The 23,033-nt window shown below is 31.4% G+C and overlaps 3 protein-coding genes across 4 annotated transcripts in view; 1 reads left to right on the top strand and 2 right to left on the bottom strand.

The window, feature by feature from the left end:
- LOC145200001 (uncharacterized) overlaps nt 1-16,373 on the bottom strand; it is a 69,296-nt gene extending 52,923 nt beyond the window's left edge. For both annotated transcript variants that reach the window (XM_090076508.1, XM_090076509.1), the window contains exon 1: nt 16,195-16,373. In XM_090076508.1, the coding sequence (XP_089932634.1) occupies nt 16,195-16,234 (40 nt within the window). In that variant the 5' untranslated portion in view covers nt 16,235-16,373. The remainder of the gene's footprint in view (nt 1-16,194) is intronic.
- On the top strand, nt 11,676-15,816 carry LOC145193343 (zinc finger MYM-type protein 1-like). Its single transcript, XM_090076510.1, has one exon. The coding sequence runs from the start codon at nt 12,717-12,719 to the stop codon at nt 15,321-15,323; it is 2,607 nt and encodes an 868-aa protein (XP_089932636.1). The 5' UTR covers nt 11,676-12,716; the 3' UTR covers nt 15,324-15,816.
- Nucleotides 16,374-18,471: 2,098 nt separating the features above from the next.
- Nucleotides 18,472-20,319, bottom strand: LOC149893942 (uncharacterized). The gene is made up of 3 exons (XM_090068308.1): nt 20,258-20,319; nt 18,714-20,111; nt 18,472-18,609 (listed from the first exon to the last, which is right to left on the bottom strand). The coding sequence occupies exons 2-3, from the start codon at nt 19,779-19,781 to the stop codon at nt 18,472-18,474; spliced, it is 1,206 nt and encodes a 401-aa protein (XP_089924434.1). The 5' UTR covers nt 19,782-20,111; nt 20,258-20,319.
- Between the last annotated feature and the right edge of the window lie 2,714 nt (nt 20,320-23,033).

Genomic DNA, 23,033 nt, shown 5'->3' with positions numbered 1-23,033 from the left:
TCTACCTACAAAAAATTGTCGCCAGAATTAAAAAATAAATAAATAAGGAAGGAAAAAACCTTTTAATCCACCACGAAGTGTATAATAATATTGAGATAAACGGATCGTCCGGTTGTTTTTTCACTTTAAAAGACCATAAAGATAACTTTATTAACAACCCTTCAGTTCGCCTTCTAAATCCTTCGAAAAACGAGGTAGGAAGAATTAGCAAAGTCATTTTATCTAAAGTTATCCACGAATTAAAAAGTAAACTACAGTTGAATCAATGGCAAAGCACCCAATTCGTTATAGATTGGTTTAAAAACATCAAAAATAAACCCCTTTGCAAATTTCTAATTTTCGATATAAATAATTTTTACCCATCTATTAGTGAAACCACTCTTACCAATGCAATCAGTTTCGCCGAACAACATGTTGTTATAAATGATGACGATAAAAAACTAATATATCATGCAAGAAAATCTTTAATTTTTAAAAACGATGAAGCTTGGATAAAGAAAAGAGGCGGATTATTTGATGTCACAATGGGTGCATTTGATGGAGCTGAAGTTTGCGAACTAGTTGGTATCTTTATATTGTTTCAGCTTTCTCAACATTACGATAAAAATAATTTTGGCTTGTATCGTGATGACGGACTTGCTATTTTTGAAAACAAAAGCGGCCAACAAATGGAGAAAATTAAAAAGCATTTTACGCATGTTTTTAAAGGTAACAACCTAAATATCTCCATTCAATCTAATATTAAAATTGTCAATTATCTGGATGTAACATTGAACCTGATCGACAGTTCTTATCAACCATATTGTAAACCTAATAACCAACTTTTGTATATTCATTCTGATTCAAACCATCCACCTAATATAATAAAAGAAATCCCTCGCACTATTGAGTCAAGATTATCAACTATGGCAATAAATAAAACTGTGTTCAACAACTCTATTCTTACTTATGAAGAGGCTTTACGTAAATCAGGATACAATTCAAAACTCACCTACCAACCGCAAATAGACAAACATCAAAGTAAACATCGCAAACGTAAAATTATATGGTATAACCCCCCGTTTAGCAAAAATGTTGAAACTAATATTGGAAAGCGCTTCTTAGCTTTAATTGACCAACACTTTCCAGTAGGACACAGGCTTCATAAAATTTTCAATCGAAACTATATTAAAGTTAGCTATAGCTGCATGCCTAATATCAATTCTTTAATAAATGCACATAATAGCAAAATTCTTCAAAGCGATAAATATAAAACAACAAAAAAATGCAACTGCATAGACAAAAAAAATTGTCCGTTAAATAACCAATGCGTTTCTAGCAATGTCGTATACCAAGCCACTGTAAATTCTGGAGATCCTCAATTCAAAGAGAAAGTTTATTTCGGTATAAGTGAAACTACATTTAAACTTAGATATGCCAACCATCTTAAATCTTTCAACGCGCCTAAATATAAAAATGACACCGAACTTTCCAAAGAAATATGGATGCTAAAACCTAAAAATCTGAAACCGGTGATTACATGGAAGATTATAGCACAATGCAAGCCCTACAATCAAGCAGCAAAAGTTTGTAATCTTTGTCTCCGCGAAAAATTTCATATATTATCATATAAAGGAGAAAACTTACTTAACAAAAGATATGAAATAATATCAAAGTGCCGACATGCAAAGAAATTTTTGCTATCCTTATTTGACACCAGGGACTAAAACCTTTGACGTCTTTTTGTTTCCGTTTAGTAACGTCAGAACTCGTTCTACCGTAATTTTAATTTGTAATTTTTAAACGGTTTTTAAGTAACGATATACACTATGGCTGTTGATTGCCGAAAGGCATGAAACTCAGAGTTCCATATAAAGGTGTTTTTATTCATTTTAAATAAATAAAAGTGTTTGGGGGAGAAATGATCCATATTGTCCTAAAGATATTGTTGAGTTTTTCTGGACCCATGACAATGTGCATTGTCCTGTTGAAAGATGAAATTGTTTTCTGGGAATGTCTTCTTCAGCCATGGCACCACATAGCGTTTTAGTAAGCGAATATACACATCAGAGGTAACTTTCTCTTTCTCTTTGATGTAGATTGGTGGGCATTTCTCTCCATTAGAAGCGATGATTCCTAGCATCATGATGGACTGAGGGTGCTTGGTGTGACACACAGGTGGTGATTTGTCACCCTTCTAAACAATGAATCTGTTATTACGCCTATTTATCACACAGACAACACTAAAAAGTTTTTCATCTGAGAAAGCTTTAACTGTTGACGAAGCATGGGTTTTTAGCTGATTTAGAAGCTTCTTTGATCGTTCCAATCGTAAAGTTTTTAGCCTTTCTGTTAAAAGTTGATATGAAGGTCGGGCCACACTGACTTTTCCAAGTGCTTATAGAGTTCTTCTAACTGTCCTTTCATCAATATTGAACAATTTTGCTGTCTTTTTGATGGATACAGTAGGATTCTTTTCAACACGCTTTTTAAGCTTTTCTGTGAACTTTTTATCAAATTTTTTATTTACTGGAGATGGCATTTCGGCTCTTTCAGCACTGCCACGGTTTTTCTCTTTGTAAAATGTAGTTTTAGATACTCCAGAAACACGAATCACTTCACGTGCAGAAAAAACCCGCGTGAATCAAATTTAAAACTTCGGTTCTTTTGGCTTCCATTGTAAAACTTTTAACTAAAATGTTTTCTATTCACAATTTTATTAGAATCTAAGACGGTCATTGAACATTAATCAACAAAAACAAATTGAGTAAGTATTTTATTTGCATCACAAAACCTAGCCAAAAATTAGTTCGCGAATCGCTGCCGCACCCTGTAAGTGTTTAGAGACAAAGTTCTTCAAATTTTATTCATCACAAAGTTCATTATTTGTACACAAAAATTAATAAATTAATCAAAAGTATTAAGAAAAAGTTGATTTCCTTCTGGACAAAACAAGTGCAACTCGACAAAATGTTGACCAAGCTGTATTTCGCTATCAATATTTCGTAGCGAATCCTTTGTTGTCGATCACAGCCTTGCATCTTCGAGGCATAGATTCGATCAGGTGATCAATGAAACTTTGTGGAATCGCTGCCCAGGTCTTTTGGATTTGTTCAAACAGTTGATCCTTATTACGAACACCTTTACGATTAATTCTGCGGTTGACGATTTCCCACAGGTTCTCGATAGGGTTAAGGTCCGGAGATTGAGACAGCCAATCCATCACTGATAGGTGGTTGTCTTGAAACCACTGCATGACTACTTTTGCAGTGTGTTTCGGTTCGTTGTCTTGCTGAAAAACCCATTTTATTGGCATATTCCATTCAGTATGAGGTAACATAGTATCTTTCAGGATATTTTTATACATGAAACGGTCCATTATTCCATCATTTCGATGTATTGGACTTAGACCGTTAGCAGAAAAACACCCCCAGACCATTACATTGCCTCCACCATGCTTCACGGTTTAATGGCAGTAACGTAAATCGAGGCGTTTTCCGGCCGGTCGACGTACACGGCAAATGCCATCGCTCCCAATGATGTTGAACTTCGATTCATCACTGAACAGGACAGTTCGCCACTTCTGCACATTCCATTCAATATGAGATGTAGCAAACAGGACTCTTTTCTTCTGGTTTTTTTAGTGAAATCAGCGGTTTCTTTGCAGGGCGTCGAGAAAATAATCCGGCTTCAACAGCACGTCGTCTGATTGTTCGGTCCGATACATGCAGCTCTAATTGCTTTTGTATCTCGACTGATGATATCCAGGGATCCTTCTTGACGGACCTGACGATCATAGAATTCTCTCTAGAAGTGGTGGAAAGTGGTCTTCCAACTTTGTTATCTGCTGCCAACTTCCCCGTAGAACGGTATTTGGAACAAAGTCTTGATACGATCCATTTTTTCACGCGATATTTATCACAAATACATTTTTGTAACATTCCACTTACGTAATCGCCAATAATTTTCTTTCTTAGTTCCAATCCAAGACTGTGGGGAGCCATTTTTGCACTTGAAGTCATAAAAATAATAAAAATAAATAATCACGCTTCTCAAGGTTTACCGTGTTACATTTACCTTGTGATGATACAACAATGCTCTGTGGAACACAACGTCTTGGTTGGATTTGGACTGTATTGATGTAATGAAACACTTGTTGTATTTCACTTCTTGTATTGATGTTCTTCGATAAAACACTTTGATAAAACTTATTTCGATAAACTGTCTGGATAATACTAACTGATTGACTTCCATATACTGACTGAATTACATGTAGATTTACATGTCTCTTATATAGTAAAATGAACCTGTGTGAACCAGTTCTTGAAGATTCTAGATGCATCTTTTCAATGCTTCTGGAAGCTTCTGCATGCTTTTGGAAACTTCTAAAAACTTCTGGAAACTTCTAAAAACTTCTGGAAACTTCTAAAAACTTCTGGAAACTTCTAAAAACTTCTGGAAACTTCTAAAAACTACTGGAAACTTCTAAAAACTTCTGGAAACTTCTAAAAACTTCTGGAAACTTCTGGACACTTCCTTTAATTATTAAAAAACTTCCGTTACAATGACACGGACTTAACAAAAGGAAACAAGCCAAAAAAGTTGCACTTGTTTTTTCCGCTGCAAAATGGCACTTGTCAACGAAATTCTGCCTGTGTGCTGTGACCTGTCAGCTGATTGCTTATGTCAAGGCATGCTATGACTCCAGACTCCTGAACTGTTTGCTGTGGTAGTATAGTTCGTTTTGTTTTTAAGATATGTAAAATTAGGAACACTTATTAGCATTGTTCGATGTTGGTTGCAAATATTTTGTCCAATACTGTATATATATATATATATATATATATATATATATATATATATATATATATATATATATATATATATATACAGTATTGGACAAAATATTTGCAACCAACATCGAACAATGCTAATAAGTGTTCCTAATTTTACATATCTTAAAAACAAAACGAACTATATATAATATATATATATATATGTATATATATGTATATATACACTGTGCCAAAAAATTTTTTTAATAGAAAAGCTGTGAAGAAAAATGAATTTTTAGTTTTATTACTTAAATTTAAGACTTAGCTTACTGAAAATATTGATTTTTATTAAATTTAGAAGACATTGAATTTCATTTTAAATTTTTAAATGAAGAGCTAATGGTTACAATTTTTTCGCGAATGAAAGCTATTAACATATTTTCCCACAGTTAATTAGGCATACGACATAAATTAATAGCCTTTTGACAAAAATGGTTGAGTTATCAACTTTTCAAAGATTTTTAACGATTAAATATCATTTAAAGTTTGATTTTGTTTACAAAACATAAAAAAGTGTTGTCATTGTCATCATGATGAAAATAAATCTTGAATTAGAAAAAAATATTGTGGAAAGGCTTAAATCCGGACAATCTCATCGTGAAATCGCTGCTGAGTTCGGAAAGTCTCATAATCTCATATATAAAATCAAATTGCGCAATAATTTAGAAGTAAATAAGCCTAAAAGTGGTCGAAAGAAAAATTTTTACACCAAGAGACCAAAGAACAATCGCTCGTTTAATTGCTTCTGGAGAGTCTAAAACTGCAAAGGGTGTTACTAATATAATGAATAACAGCTATGGGACTCGTGCTTCAGTGCGGACTGTCAATAGAGAGCTCAAAAGAATTGGTTTTCGATCCAGAAGAAAGATCAAGAAGCCATTGCTCGTTTAAGTTATGCTAAACTTCATGCACACATGACTGTTGAAGACTTTTATGACTGTATTTGGACAGATGAAAGTAAAACTAACATGTTTGGATCAGATGGTATAAGATATACTTGGAAAAAGCCTAACTCACCAATAATTGCTCGAGATTTTACACCAACCGTTATTATGGCGGAGGAAAACTCTTGTTTTGGGGGTGTTTCTGTGCTCGTGGAGTCGGTGAATTAGTGAAAATTTATGGAACAATGAACACTGATGACTATATCAACATCCTTAAGGTCTGATATTTCAAGTCCCTTCGAAAATGGGGCAGAACTGTACGTAATACGATGTTCATGCAAGACAACGACCCCAAGCATAAGGCTTATAAGAACATTAACTTCCTTCACGAGAAGAAATTGAAAGTCGTTGACTGGCCGGCACATAGCCCTGATCTTAACCCACTTGAAAATTTATGGGCAATAGTTAAACAACGGGTCTACAATTTTCCTACTCCACCTAAGAATAAGGATGAATTTTGGGCTCGTGTACAAGAGGTTTGGTACTCAATTACACCCGAAGAATGCCGCAAATTAGTTGCTAGTGTTCCTGAAAGAATTTAGGCTGTAATTAAGTCTAAAGGAGGATACACTCGATATTAATTTAATACAATATGTATTTTGCTTTCATTTCCGACAAAATTGTCACCATTAGCTCTTCACATAAAAATTTTAAGCAATGTTTTCAGCTAGCTAAGTCTTAAATTTAATTAATAAAACTAAAATTTTTTTTTTATCACAGCTATTAAAAAAGTTTAAAATATTTCTTTGTTCAAACATGGTGATAATTTTGGCACATACTGTATATATCTATTAACTTATAGCTTTTAAATGATTTTACACAAATCACCATAGGCGCCGAGTTCACGGGGGCAACAGGGGCATCTATTCGCTCCCGTTATAATCACGGATTGTTAAAGGGGCAAATAGATACTCTCGCCCTCATGATAATCCGTGATAATATATTATTAGTATAAATTTCCTGGGGGGGGGGGGGGGACCACTGCCCCTGTTTCCCCCGCGGACTCGGTGCCTATGCATATCACTTTAGTAAATATATTGAATAACTTTATTAACCTGCAAAGTACTCAAATGTTTTTAAAGTTTTGTTTAGAAAAACAAATAGTACAAACAGGCTGTAAAATAGAGAGGTTTGATTGAAAAGAGAAATCACTGAGTCACAACTCTCATCACCATAAACTCCTTGGAAATGAAATCAGTAACATTCAAATTAAGCTGTTTAAATTTTTTTTATATGAAGGACTGACTATCATTACAAAAAAAAAGGCCAATTCCTCCTGCAACAAACTTTAAAAAAAAGGTGACGTGTAAGGGGAGATGAAGATAAATACAACAGCCAATCAATAATTTTTGGTGACAACATTATTTTAATTTATTAAATTTTTTATTTTCCTGTAAATGAATGCTATGCCTACCTTTAATCTTAATCAGAATATTGATTACTAAGCATTCAGCTTTTGGTTTTTCTGTTGATAACATATTTTGTGTACAAACTTTCTAATCCATTTAAAATAACTTGAAACTTCTAAAGTTTGTTAAAGTAGGACACTTCATAAGTTTAAAAAAGCAAATGTATTTGGGTGGCAAGTTTATATTTATAAATTGCTTTTTAAATAATAAGTTTAATAGAGTTAATTAAATAACACTTCTATGCAATCTCTTGAAGGGTTGAAACAAAGTAATACAAAGTATGTGAAGCAATGCAGATTTATTTCAAGAATTTTATAACTCTATATGTTTAAACATGTAAAATATTTTAAATTCGATTTAATTCAAATGACTGATATAGAAGTTTTCACTTTATTCATTATTATTTAACAATGACATAAAAAATGATTACCAAGACAGACAGCATTTATTTGATTGTAATATGGTATGCTTTAGATGCGCATATTACAAGCTATTCATATGATAACATTTTGAAAAATGTTTTATGTCAGCTCCAAAAATGAGAAAGTGAGCAAGGGGTTCAAGTCATAGTAAATGGAAAGAAAATAAATATTCATGCAATAATTGTCATTTTTTCTGCAGATAATTTACGAACAAATTTTTTATTTGGTTTTATGGAAAGTTATCGTACTATCTATTTTTGTAATTTTTGTAAATGTAGTCAATCTGAATTGCAAGAAATCTATAGGTGAATAGTTTTTGAAAAATGAATAATAGCTGATTACAATCTGTGTGTAGTTGAGTCTCAATCAACTGATTATGATCATTTAATGAAACTAATAGAAAGAGCCTCGAGCCCAAAACAATTAAAAAAACAGAAAGAGCCTCGCGACTCGGCAGATTTTATGATTTGTGGAGGTTTGTTTTCATTTTTAAGTTTATGAGCATGTATACTAAATTTTCATTAATAAAATCTAGGTTAGTGATTTTACTAGATTGTGATTTAATTTTAATTTCATTTGCAAAATATTACATAATGCTGAAAAATTTAAAAGAAAATGTCACTTTTATTTAGGTATTTCAAACATTAAAGATGTTGAGAAACTAAGATATCTTGCCTCCTCGAGAGTTGAATTGCAGATGAGAAACCAATCTTGTCTACTATTATAACAAATTATTTCAAATTTGCCTTAAATCCCAAACTGGTAATATTCTGTATTTGCTGAAATTTTATTTTTAAACATTTTATTTTTTTATGTGCATCATATATTTTAAGAATAGCATTAAATGCTTCTTTTAATTGTAACACTTTCACAGGTGTTACAAAAAAATGACGACTTGATGAACTTTCTGTTATCTATTATGGCCACATTCAGGACATACTAACAAAGGTTGAAATAAACTCTTAAGTATAGAGAAACTAATAAATAAAAAGTAATCATTTTCCTGTCTTATTACTTCACTCTTGGTATTGAGATTAGTTTGATCTATAATTAGCCTCTTTTTATTTATGCTAGATGTAACTTTTTCCGGTGAAATATTTGAAAGATTCTTGAATATTTGTTTACAGGAGGCTTCTTCTTTCTTTTTCGTGAAAAATTTTGCTTGTTGCTTTTTCCAGAAGACATTACAACTATACAAAAGTACAACTTGTTTGATTTAAATCAAGAATTGAAAGATTCATAGATAATGATTTTATACCACAACCAATATAAACAATTTAATATGACAAATATTATAAGAAAATGTGACTTAAAAGCATGACTAAAAACACCGCAGATCTATATTTTATTGGAAAAAGTCTAACTTGGAAAAAAAAAAGATCTTAACTTTTCGATGCTATGGCGTTGTTAAGACAAATAAACAAACTAGCTAATAAAATATGCTATATTAAACCCCTTTAGCTTGATCAAACCTAAACAAGTCATATATCAGCTGATAGAGGATAAATCTTTACATAAATAAAATATATTACCTATTTTTTCAATACTTGATCAAGAATCTCAATTTTTTATAGGCCTACCTTTTATAGACCACCTTAAACGAAAATGAATTCTCATTCTCTATTATTCAAAGTCTTCATTATAATAAAATAAAAACCAGTTTGTGAATACTTTGAAAAGATAACTTTTAGACAAAAAAAAAAATCCTCATTAAAGATGGCGAATATTAGGGATTTGTTGCATAATTTTGTATTTTCAACTTCAGTTTAGAGCTTTTACCATTGATTTTGAGACCCATGTTTTTATACGATTCTCAATCAGCATTCAATGCTCTATCAGAATCAATCATAAATATAGGAAGGGGGGAAGGGGAGAAAGTCGAGTAGCGCCGAAACTTTTACTTAAATACATTACATGAAAAAACAACTATATCTTGCATAATTAGTTTAAGCTGCATTTTGTAAATTATCATATATATATATATATATAAACCATTTTCGTATGCATATCTCTGAGAAAAGGAAATAAAACTTGTTTATAACACACAGATTTAAAAAGATAATTTTATCTAAGTTATATTCCTTGTTTTCGTTGAATGCCAAAAAAAGCTAAAAATTCTCATTTTACATAAAAGTTATCGATTTTACGGCAATATGAAAAATCTTAAGTAAGCATTTTATAAAGGATTGCAGTTTTGAAAATTGTGTAATTACGCAAAATTTGAATTTACGCAAAAATTTTCCGTAATTAAGCTTTTTTTGGCGGTTTTTTTGCGTAACAAACTTTATAGGCCTTACTTTCTATTACACGATCAATGGAATAAAGTTTCTTTTGAGAGTATCAGGTGTGCGCTTGCATTTGTATTCTTGCAAAGACGACTGTAATCCATTTTTTTCGTTTATTATTTTGACCTGCACAAGTATCAGTATATATAATTTAGCTAATTACATCTGGTACTCTCAAAAAATTTTGAAGTCATTAGACTATGCTTCAAATCCATTTAAGCCCATACTGCGCAGCGCAAAATGTGGTCAACATAGCAGGAAAAACGATACTTTTTTTTTTTTAATTGTCAAGAGTTTTCAAATACACATTTTTTTGAATAAGAAACTAAGCAAAAGAGCTAGTACTATAAAGTTTTTTATTTCATGGGTACTTTTTTACAACTCTTATACTAAATGTTTCTTAAGAGTTTCTTAAGTATCAAAACAGAGAAAAAATACTTACCATGCAATTTAAAAACATGTTAACAAGTAAGATAAAATTTTTTACTGTAAACTAAAGTTATTTAAATTCCATCAATATCATTTAATGTAATGTAATCCTTAGGTTGACCCTGAATAGAACACAAATTCGGAAAAATTCCTTATCGAAAAGTAATTTAGTACTATTTAGTAGTTTAGTAATTTAGTAGTTTCTTAAGTTTAAGGGTTTCTAGTACTAGTTTCATAAACACAAGTTTCTTTTAAAAAAAGAAAAAAAAACCTGTTGGGCTCAGCATTACATGATTCCATGGAAATTGATTTACAAATACTGCAATTCTCGCCAAAAACTTTCAACTTGCACCTGTTTGACAATTAATTGCCGAAAAAAACATTTTTTCCATTCCCCATTAAAATAATCTTATTAAAGTAATGGTTACGCAAGCAATTGTAAGAATATCTCTAGTGCGAGAATTTTTAGGTTTTACAAAGAATTTACTTTGTCGTGGTTTTATTACGAGTTCTTTGAAAAACAATTATCAATTTGTTGTAATTTGATTCTAGGCTCTATATCTGTGGCTGAAAGTTTCTGATTTTCTCTGTAACAAAAGCTTGTTTTCCAGCCATACCCTCACCAGATGTCTCATGGTATTATACTAACAAGATAATATATGAAAATAATATATGATTTTTTCGGTAAACATTCATAAAAAAGGTTATTTGAAGTAAGAAAGTTTATTGGAGTTTTTTAAACATTTTTGGCAGAGAAAGAAGAGATATAACTCACTTGCAAGAAATTTGCTAATTTAATAACTTTACTAATCGTGAAAGGTATTTGGAATGAAAATCACAAATCTTTTAAAGGTAAATGTTTTTTAAAGTATTTGGGTGAATAAAAAATACATTTCGTTTGCGCATGTAGATACATAAAATGGTGGTAAAATGGTGGTAGCAGCATTTGCATTCAGGGCCGTACCAAGGGCGGGGCCGGCCGGGCCGCGGCCTGAGGCGCCAAAATTAGGAGGGCGCAAATTTTAATAAATTAAAAAAATAATAATCAGTTTATGAAACAAATTTTCACGGGGTCGCTGCTTAAATTAATTAATTTTAATTAAAAAATTAATTAAAATTCCGCCTCTGGACACAAACTCCTATATATATATATATATATATATATATATATATATATTTTTTTTTCTGCCATATAAATTTATTAAAGTCGTAAACCATAATATAAATACAAACAGCAGGGGCAAGAAGAAGACATAATTGGTCTTATCACCAAGCCCCTAGATCTATTGGGGCTTTGGTAATTGGAGACACTAGTCTCATCTCCTGATTTTAGTATAGGTATTACCCTCGCAACTTTAAGTTTGTCGGGAAAGATTCCTTTGTTTAAAGAGAGCGTAAAAATATGCGAAAGCGGAATTTTTAAATAAGGCATTGATTTAATTACTACATTACTGCTTACATCATCAACTCAATTACCTTTATTTGGTTTAAGTAAGTACATGGCATTAAGCAATTCTGTTTCTGTTAGCATATTATTAGCCATTGTATTATTATTAGAGATTAGGTATGTTATTAGGTATGGACCTGTGCTAACAAATCCATGGTTAAACGAATTAGCAATTATTGCGTCGTTAATAATTTCAAGGTTATTTATAATTAGTTTTTTTGGTAAACGACTAATATTCATATCTTTTTTACCTACATTATCTTTTATTATGTTCCAAGTTTTTTGTATATTATTTTTGTATTTTAAAGGTTCTTTTTTTTAATGAACTTCTCATACAATCGTTGCTTTTTTTTCGAAGATTTTATGATTCCGGGTGTTATCCAGGGATTTTGTTGAGTTTTTGTTTTAATAAATTTAGTTGTTATTGGGAATGCTTTATTGTAGTGACATTCAAATATATGATAAAATTTATCATAAGCTTCATAAGTATTTTTTGTTTTCAAAACAGGTTCCCAGTTTGTTGTTGATAAAAGGCTAAAAAAAGTCGCAAGAGAAGCGTCTTTAATAACTCGTTTTTTAGTTTTTACCTTTTTAGGAAGTTGATTTAGCGATTTTTGTGCTGTTATAAAAACCGGAAAATGATCAGGTATATCTTTAATAAATATTCCTGTTTTAATTTTTATGTTTTTGTTAATTATAAATTGATCAATTAAAGTAGCAGTATTTTTTGTAATTCGAATCCATTTTAAAACATAATATCAAAAAAAGTTCTGACGTCTTTGTTTTTGTTGTATTCAAGCAAATCTAAATTCAGATCGCCTACGAAGTAAACGCATTTGCCACAATTCTTCGCTTTAGTTAAGCTTTCAATTTGTTGTATTAAAATACTAAAGCTCATTTACTGAACAAAAGAGCGCCATTTAACACTAACGTACCTTTGATAACTTTGAACATTATGATTTTATTATGAATCGAACCAAAAAATTATCTGATGCTGAATTTAAGAAGAAAAGAAAACAGCGCCAAGAGAGTGACGAGAAACTACGAAACTGTTTCAAAAAGTGGTTGGTAGCAAGCTCAGTGGAAAAACAAATTATTTCGGAGGATACTTGCATTGAAGTTAATGACAAATTAACAGATCCTATAAATGACTTAAGTTCAGATCATCATTTGGAATTAATTGAAGAGGAGATTTTCATAAGCAAAGGTCAAGAAGAATTTTGCGCAACTGATTCAGAACCAATAAGGGAAGATGGAAATTCCCAGCTTTCAGGCCCAGCTGAAATGGACGAGGATGAACTTCATTCAGAAATCTCAGAAATTCCAGTGGCCTCGGAAAAAAATTTTCAACACAGGGATCCAGCAACATGGCCTAAAATAACGGACAAAATAAGATGCTTTTTGATTGAGCATGGGCCAGAGCAAGATAGAAGAGAGTTTTTCCCAAACACGCTGTGTGATTTTGACAACAGAAAGCGACACTTCAGCTCAAAATGGTATGAAAAAATTCATCCCAACGGTGAAAAGTTTGTTCGCACTTGGCTGCAGTACAGCAACAAAAAAGATTCTTTATTTTGTTTTTGCTGTTTGTTATTTTCAACAACAAAAACCAACAATTTCTCAGAAATTTCCAAAGGGTTTTGTGACTGGAAAAAACTAAACCTAAGAATTCCGGAGCATGAAAACAGCAATGAACACCAAAGATGCTATTCTGATTGGAAAACTCTCGAAAAAAAACCTAAGGAAGGAAAGACCCTGGATTCTGATTTGCAGAGAGTTATCAGTGGAGAGATGAAAAAGTGGAAAGACATCTTGAAAGTGATTGTTGATGCAATTTTGTTCTGTGCCAAGAACAATCTTGCCCTTCGGGGAACAACAGAAGACATCGGTCAACAAAACTGTGACATTTTTCTGAGCTTAATTGAGTTGATTAGCCATTATTATCCTTTAGTGACTGAACATATTGCGTCCGTTAAAGCAAAAAAAAACACAACATCCTACTTTTCTCCTCGAATTCAAAATGAGCTGATTGAGTTACTTGGGAAGAAAGTCAGGAACGAAATTTTGTCAAACATCAAAGAAGCTAAATACTACTCTGTTCTGTTTGACTGCACTCCAGATGCCTCCCACAAAGAACAGATGTCTCAGATCATCAGGTATGTCCACATCAGTGATGAAACCTGCACAATTAAGGAAAGCTTTGTGGACTTCATTGAATCTCACCAAAAAACCGGAAAAGGTCTTGCAACAGAGATAACTGAAAAATTGAAGAAGGATGGTCTAAACATTTCCGATTGCCGGGGCCAAGGCTATGATAATGGATCCAATATGTCTGGAAAATACAATGGTGTCAAAGCTCACATCCATTCTCTTAATGAGTCAGCAAGATTTGTTCCATGTGCAGCTCACACTTTAAATCTTGTTGGTGTTCATGCTGCTGAGGTTTCCCCACTCATGATTACGTTTTTTGGAAAGGTTCAAGCCATCTTTAACTTTTTTTCAAGCTCCACTTCAAGATGGGAAAAACTGATGAAAACGTTGACCATTTCATTAAAGGGAAACAGTGACACAAGATGGTCTGCCAAAAAAGAAGCAATCACACCATTGCACAGACAAATCAAAGACGTTCTTCAAGTTTTGGAATCCATTATCCACAATCCCATGACAAATGCTGTCACAGTTAGCAGTGCAAAAGAACTTCTCATTCAAATTGATTTCAGTTTTTTGTGTTTGTTGGATTTCTGGAGTCAAATTCTTTCTCTAATTGACCGGGAAAACAAACTGCTTCAGTCAAAAACCATTTCAATTGACATTGCTGCAAAAAAAATGAAAGGATTGAAGGCTTTCATTCAGAATCTTCGAGATGTTGGAGTGGACAACATTATCAAAGATGCCACAGAAAAAGCTAACCAGAGCGGAATTGATGGTGGCTTTCCAATCAAGAGGAAGCGCAAAGTGAAGCGGATGGCACTTTATAAAGCTGAAGATGACTCTCACCTTCTCACAGCAAAAACAGAATTCGGATCTCATTGCAACCTTGTGTTTGACAGCATTATTACACAAATTGAGTGGCGGTTTGAGGCTATGTCTGCTGTATCCTCTGATTTTGACTTCCTCAGTGGGCATTCACTCTCTAAAAGTTCAGTGGATGAACTCAAGAAAAAAGCTGCAAATTTATCTCAAATTTACAAGGCAGATTTAGACTCTTCCGATTTCCAGTCAGAAATGGCAAGCTTTAAATATCAAGCTGCCGCAATGATGGACAACTTTGAAAAATCTTCCCCGATCGACATTTTGCAGCTCATTCATAAATATTCTTTGACCGATGCTTATCCCAACACGGCAATTGCTATTCGCATCTTCCTCACCATACCAGTCACAGTTGCTACGTGTGAGAGAAGTTTCAGTAAACTTAAGCTCATAAAAAACTATATGAGGTCAAAAATGGGCCAAGAACGTTTGTCTAGTTTGGCTATAATTTCAATTGAAAATGAAGTGGCAAACAACATTGATTTTGATGATGTCATTAGTGAACTTGCCTCAAGAAAAGCCAGAAAAGTGACATTGAACTAAATTTTTTGCAACCATAATGACAAATTTTACTTATAACTTGATGTGATAAATTTTGTGATCAATAAATCATTTTTTTCGTTGAATTTTCTCCTTTTTTTTTTTTTTTTGGAGGGGGGGGGGGGGAGGAGGGCGCAATTTTCTTTTCTTGCCCGAAGCGCAAAATTGGCTCGGTACGGCCCTGTTTGCATTCAGTATTTGAACTTGAAAAAATATTTTTGATACATTTCAAAAAAAAATTGTTTCTTGCCAATTTTAAAAAAAGGAGAAGCATTCACTTGAACGATGGAGGATGACATAATTTAGCATGTTTATCATATTTTCTTCTGCCTATATAAACTTTAGGTCAGGATTGTGTCACAAAAAAGAACCTCAGAACCTTAGTTGCTTCCTATATTCTAACTTAAGCTTAATTCAGCTTTCTATTTCTGTAAAAAACTCCTTACTTATAAGAAGCTGAATGTAGCTTTAGTTAGAATATAGGAATCAACTCCTGACCTGCAATAGACCTTGACATATTTTATGGGTTATACAGCAATACTTATTGATACAATACCAAAAGAACGCTCTCCTGTTACAACCCCTCTAAATTTTTCGCTTTAAAATTAAACTGTTCGAGATAACGAGATTTGGAAGCAACAAAGAAACACAAAGAAATAACAAATGCGGAGAAGAGCGCGCTCGCCTACACAATTTTTCCTCGAATGTAACTTAATGATAAACCGAGATATTAAGTTTCCTACAAGTCATGAGAAAAAAAATGGAAATCGATTGTCATAATAAAATAAAATAATTAACTAACTAAATAATTTTAACTAATAAATAACTAACAAAATAATTTAAAAAACATATTTTTTTAAATACTTTTAAGTACCTTCGATAGGATTCTCAATTTTTTTAAATGTCTTCTCCATATTTTTTTCCTTATTTTTATATAGCTGATAATATATCTTGCTTGAAATGATGAGAGCTAATTTGAAAGAATCAGGAGGCAGGTAATTTTTAACTTGAATAGATATGAGTATGTTCTTGCACTGATCTGCGTGGTTTTGAACCTATAGAAAATTTGAAAAACCTAAATACGTTGATGACGTTGTTACCAGCTCCATGGATTTTGATTGGTTAAACAAAGCCCACAATGCAGTTTTAAAAATTTTTAACTAAATACAAAACAAATCAGAAATAACGCCCTAGTCATTTTCTCAACTCGCAAAACATGTTTTATTATTGAAAACCTCTCTAAATTTTATTATTTTTTGAGCTTTTGTTTTTTTAACAATGAAATCAAGATGTAATATAATTAAGCAAGTCTTACTGACTAATAAAACTGATAACAATATTGCACTACTAATGTCCAGCTCTAAACAATGTGTAAGAACTTCTCTATATTGGTCTTTTGCATTTATATGGAACTACACGTCAAAAATGCCACAAACCCTGCATATTAGTTTCAAATTTTTTTAGTATCACTTTGAGTTTTTTAAAAGCACATCACAAATTTTTTTTTTTGATAGAGCCGTCGGATCGCGAACTTTTGAAATTCATTATGTATGTTTAATTTACTATGTATAATACTCTCAAAATAGAACAAAAAGAAAGTTTAACTTAACAAAGCAACAAGCAAAATAATTTTTAATCTTTTTTTCAGTTCAACATTCATGTGCTTCAGAAGAAAAGGAATCGGCCGTCCAATTTAAAAGTTCTCTTGAATTAAGTATTCCCTTCTAAATATTCAAAGTTCCTGTTTTAAAATATTCTGAAATTTTTGTTTATTATAAAACGTGCAATCTAAGATATTAGTATTAGCAAGATATCATAAGCTTTGACGAACTTAGAATTTTGATAATAATACGATATGATGCGATTATAAAGTTTTCAAGATAAAAATGATGAAATTTGTTTGTTTTTTTTTTGTTTTTAGTTCTTTTATCTATTAGTTGGTAGAGAAACAAAATGATGTTCCCTCTCATTATTGTAACAGTTTTCCATTCCCTCTCGCATTTAAAATAAAATTCCCTTTCCCTTCCATTTCTATTCCCATATTTTCGTAATAAAATGTGATTTTGAAAAATTGCTTTTGACTGCCATGTATGCGACTTAATAGTAAAAAACTTTCCTAAAATTCATTTCCAGTTTAAATTTTGGAGCAATAAAATGTTGCTTTCATATTTCTTTCACAACCATTTCTATTCCCGTTCCTATTTTTAGATTTAAAAAGAATTAGATCCCATTCCCATTTTCATGGATTGAATTGGATTTCCACGGCTTTTATTTTCACGACAGCTACTGGTTAAAAAGTTTTAATTTTGCCAACGTGCAATTTTTTGTGAACTTATACACTAGGGGTGTTCAAAAAAATAAAATTTCGAAAACGCGAATACACAACAAGCTAAATTTGGGGCAAATATAAAAAAAATACAATTACAAAAAAAAAAAATCAAAAATATTGAGATTTACCTTGTGCTCAAGCGTCAAAACCCCCCTAAAAATGCCCCGAATAGTACCCTCGTAGCAAGGCTTTGAGCACAAGGTAAATATGTGTATATATAATATGTGTATAAATAATATTTTTAAATTTTTTATTTTTTTTAATGTGCTCATAATAATCTAAACTTTTTTTTTAAAATTGATGTGTATCCGTGATTTTTCTTAATAGTTCTTTAAATTGAAAACGATTTTATACAAAAAAACGAAAACATGCGCATTTAACAAAAGAATGCGCAATAATTCTTACTTATTTTATTTGTTTATATTCACATTGTTTGGTTTTCAATTTATTTGTATTTAGCTTTTTAGAAAAACATTTTTTTATAGGTTGATTGAATGATACAAACTTAAATAACGTGCAACTTGTATCTTTAAAAAATATTTTTTTTGATATAAATACTAAAGTTCAAGCTATCTTCTGAATTTTGGAGCGTAAGCTAAGTAGTCCCTTTGCGATTCTTTTCTTGCTTAAAACTTTGTTATTTTGTTTCTTTTGTTAATAAAGATTCACTGCCTTATGCCTTAAAAATTGAGCGAACTTTGTCCACAGCAATATACCTATTTTGTTTTTCTTCCTCGTCTCTGTAGCGGTGATTAAATTGTTGCATCATTCCAATTGCCCTTTCAGCGTGATTGTTTACACAAACAATACTTTTTGCAAAATTTAAAAATAATTTGATTGCGTGTGCCAATACTGAGGTGACAAGGTCAGCCAATCATCAATTCGTTGATCTTTTATTCCGATCATATCAAACATTAACCAGGAGAACTCATCAACCAAAGAAGCTAAGCTAGGAATTTGCTGATGAATGTTAAGTTCAATTTTCAACAATTTTTCTATATCTTTTTTTGCTTATTTTCAGTTTTAAAGTAACATGACTTAGGTTTTGGAAATGATAATATTGCAGCAGCAATTTTTTTCTTTTCTTCGAGTCCAACACCATCATCCAGCAAGGCTAAAGGAATCAGAGTTGAGTCAAGATACCATGTATGTTTAAGTAAAGAATTCAACACAGCATCAACAGCAAATGGTTCTGCACATACTGCTTTATACTGATGCATTTGATGAATAACAGTTGCATCTAAAGAAGAAGCTTTGATTGTATCATTTGATTGCAGGTACCGCTTTGCATAAAAACAAGCTATAAATTCAGTTATTACCTTAATATGTTTTCTATTTTTTTGAATAAAATAAATTTGAGTTGAAAGAATTTGCATTTTTAAATAATATATAGATTTGCCAAGAAATCTTGCATGATGAACCGCTCCAGTTTTTCGAATTTTAATGATAGAAGGAGAAAGATAGCTGACCACTAGCTCTGCAAGTTCTTTTTTATCTTCCCTTACAACATTATTTCTCAATAAGTAAGATCTACAATACTCAAGAGATTCTGTAGCAGCTTTTTCAACAACAGTTCCTTTAATTTCTTCCCAACCAAATTTTACTAACATAGATGGGTTGTACTCAAAATTAGGCTGCTCAAACAAGTTTTTGAAATGTTTAAACAAAGGGTTATCGGGGGCCGTAGTTTTTTCATTTGTTATAGCCTCACAAAAGTGTGTGATTCTCAACTCAAAAACATGTTGTCTGCAAGCTAAAAGAATTAGGTATTTATTTAACTCAGTAGATATTCTTATTAAAGATTCTTTATGTATTCCTGTATTGCTTGCTGTGGCATCAAAACAAAGTAATCCAATCTTTGATTCGAGATTGTACCCTTTTAGGACTTTCAGTACACCATTGTACTGATCTTCTCCAGATGAAGAGGGTAATGGCGTAACTTCGAGAAGATGGGACTCATTATCAATAGTTGCCTGAACAGCAAGTCTATCATGCTTTAATTTTTTTCCATTATTAATTTCAAAAAGTGTCTTTCCGTCAAAATGTATAATGCATGGGTAGGGAGAAGCTTGGATGCTAAGTTCGACATCTGCTTTAGCAATAACTGCCATTTCACGAGCTGTTTGTTTCATCTTTCTAGATGCTGTTGACCTACTGCAATTTACATTTGTAAGATCAACCCCAGAACTATCAAGGATTGCAGCAGTAACTTTTGTCAAAACGTTTGGAGAAATATCAGTAATTGTGGCAATTAGAGCAACATTACCAGAAATAATATCTTTTGGGATCTCAGCTTTTATAAGACTACTTGACTCTATAGAACGCCAATATCCTGGTTCAAAATCGGAATCAAAGGATGAATCTTCGCTGGTGTCCGTACCAAATTCTAACTCTGAACTTATTTCTACTGATTTAGCAGCTTTTTTTATAGATGGATTTCTCTTTCTTGTATTCTCCGAAATCTAAACAGCATACATTCTGAAATAAAAAGTTAATGTACCCAAAATAAAAACCAATGAAAAATTGGAGAAGAGTGAGCAATGGTAGGAGAGTTTTTAAATTCAGAAAAAAGGTTTATAATATGGATTTATATTATAATATATAATACCTTCTCGCTATATTTTTTGTCTTCAGGCCCTAGAAATAACTTTCTGTTGTGTTCTTGATCGTATAAAAAACCTAGGTCCTCTTTCCTATCTAGGTCTGATCTATTCTTGTGCGACCTCCTGTGCATGGCGACCTCCTGTGCATGTTTTTTTTCAAATTCAAGTAATTTTTGTTCAACTTATTCAGCTTTTGTATCAAGTTATTATCTGATTGAAGAGGGAATCCAGCTTTAGGCCAGGGACCCTTGATTTTGCTTAGAATACACCTACAATGCAGTTCAACATCTCTCGTATTTTCTGTCTTTTTTTACCGAGCATGCAATTATCAATGACTATTTTGATGTTTTAGAAAGCATCGACTTATTAAAAGCTATGTGTTGTAAAATATCGAATTTAGTTGGCAGTTGATCAACTGAAGTTATTAACAAAAATATTTAGGTTGAGTTTGCTCTTTTACAATGTGAAATCTTATAGTCATAAGATTTCACATTATAAACTATAATCTTATATCCTAAACTAGATATTTATAATTAAAAAAAGCTCAAAACAAATTCGTTACTTGGTATAGCTGGTTTCACTTTCTCAATAATAAAATCTTTGTTTTTTTTTCGTTTTTATATTTCGCTTTTCATTGCCACTTTTTAATAGTTTCTTACTTTTATTTGCACTTGAAACTCATTTTTTGTGACTCTCCTTTGTTTTCTATTAAATTGTCCATTATAATTTTTCTATTAAGTTGTTCATTATAATTCAAATAACAAAAGAAACATTAATAGTTAATAAACCAAACAATGTGAATATAAACAAATAAAATAAGTACGAATTATTGCGCATTCTTTTATTAAATGCGCATATTTTCGTTTTTTTTTCGCATAAAATCGTTTTCAATTTAAAGAACTGTTAAGAAAAATCACGGATACACATCAATTTAAAAAAAAGTATAGATTATTATGAGCACATTAAAAAAAAAAGTAATAAAAATATTAAGATTTCCCTTTTGCTCAAAGCCTTGCTACGAGGGTACTATTTGGGGCATTTTTAGGGGGGTTTTGACGCTTGAGCACAAGGTAAATCTCAATATTTTTGATTTTTTTTTTTTGTAATTGCATTTTTTTTATATTTGCCCCAAATTTAGCTTGTTGTGTATTCGCGTTTTCGAAATGTTATTTTTTTGAACACCCCTATTATACACACTACACGTTTTTTACAAATATGTTTCAAATGTATTAATGATACAAATTTGAAACAAAATAGCTTGTTTTGGTGTACTCTCATCTTAAAACAATCTGGTATCAAAAGTCATATTGGTCGTTACATTAAAAAAAATAGTTTTGTTACAAATTTTGTTGCATTTTCAGTTTCCCAACACTAAAAAGTGTTGGGAAACTAAAAATGCAACAAAGTTTGCAACAAAAGGTCTGGGTCCTAATATATCTCCATAACTGTGACTAATGAAAATCTAAAATTTGAAACATGTTTTTAGCATTGAATTCAAATTTTTTTCCCAAAACTCATCATTTTAGAAAAGAATGAAGGTCAAAAACAAACATTTCAAGTTGAACTTTTTTTCATCTTTTTTGTAAAGAAATTGCTTTTTTTGTACAATTAGCAAAATATGATACAGCATAATTTTTTGAAATATTTAAAACAAGGCTTCAGTTTTTGCTTATATTTACAGCAAACTGTTACAAATTTATTGGAAACAAAATATCGAAAATCTAAAGAAACGCGTTCCACATTCAGCCTGTCCAAGTTAGCATTTAAAATTCAAAAGATATTTCGAGCTTCAGGAGCGAGTTTCAAAATAATAAAGAGAATCTTAAATTTCAATTTCTATTTTAATGGAAACACAGCTTCCATTAAAATAGAAATTGGAATTTAAGATCTAAACATCAATGTTGCGTTTTAAAAAGTGCTGCCGCTGCCAATAATCCTTCATTTTTACCATCCAAGGGCAAACTTAAAGAAGCCAAGAAAATGTTTTGTATCTGTAATAATGAGTATTGTAACTAATGTCGAACTTGGTTTCAGCGATTCAGAAAAATTCATACACAGGTTTTTATGTATTTCCATTGATTTTTCGACTTTCAACCGTTGTGCGACGACAACAACATCAAATTAATAAAATCATAAAGTATAAAAAAAAATAAAAAGTGATGTTTTTGTTTTTGGTGACTTCCTTTATGTGAAGAGAAATTCTCAAACAACTTTATCTGTCTAAAATGTTAAAATTTTAGACAAGGTGATGGAACTGGGTAAAGCAACAAAAATAGAAATTGTAACAAACGATTTGCAGATAACCTAACAAATGATATGATCAACTTTTTCTAATCTTTATTAATGAGCCCGAAACTATTTTCTATTCAGCAAACTGTTTAAGTGCATTAAATTAATGAGATATGGTAAGAATTAACAAATAAAAAGAGAGAACGCTTTTGCAGATTTAGTTTCTTTTGAATTTGTTTAATGCTAAACACAAAAAATCTTTTAAAAGATGTGACGTCATGTTATAGAAAATTTTTTTCTGCTCTAAAATGTTTAAATATTGTTTTTAAAATGTTTTTTTTTGTTTCAAAGCAAAGTTTAAAATTCTCATCCAAGTAAAAAAAAATTTTTTTTTTTTAAAAATTGATTTCAAACTCTCAAAACTTTAATGATATCTTATTAAACTAAAAAGGCAGTATCGTAGGAAATATTATGGCGATCAGGTTTCTCTTTTAAAAATTGAATTTGTTAGTTTCGAAAAAAAATTTGGAGTGTAAACGTGCTAATTGCTCA

This window comes from Hydra viridissima, unplaced genomic scaffold (assembly GCF_058129835.1).
Source record: "Hydra viridissima isolate aposymbiotic clone 2 unplaced genomic scaffold, HvirCarnegie_v1 scaffold_1, whole genome shotgun sequence".
NCBI classification, from domain to species: domain Eukaryota; kingdom Metazoa; phylum Cnidaria; class Hydrozoa; order Anthoathecata; family Hydridae; genus Hydra; species Hydra viridissima.
This window is presented reverse-complemented; position numbering and strand designations above follow the sequence as displayed.

What these genes read in the sequence shown, in the direction of transcription:
- LOC145193343 (XM_090076510.1), top strand. Translation starts at nt 12,717, where the DNA reads ATGAATCGAACCAAAAAATTATCTGATGCTGAATTTAAGAAGAAAAGA.
- LOC149893942 (XM_090068308.1), bottom strand. Translation starts at nt 19,781, where the DNA reads ATGAAACAAACAGCTCGTGAAATGGCAGTTATTGCTAAAGCAGATGTC. An exon ending in AAAAGAAAAAAATTGCTGCT is followed by an intron (nt 18,610 to 18,713) that starts GCAATATTATCA and finishes AACATTCATCAG; the next exon opens with CAAATTCCTAGCTTAGCTTC.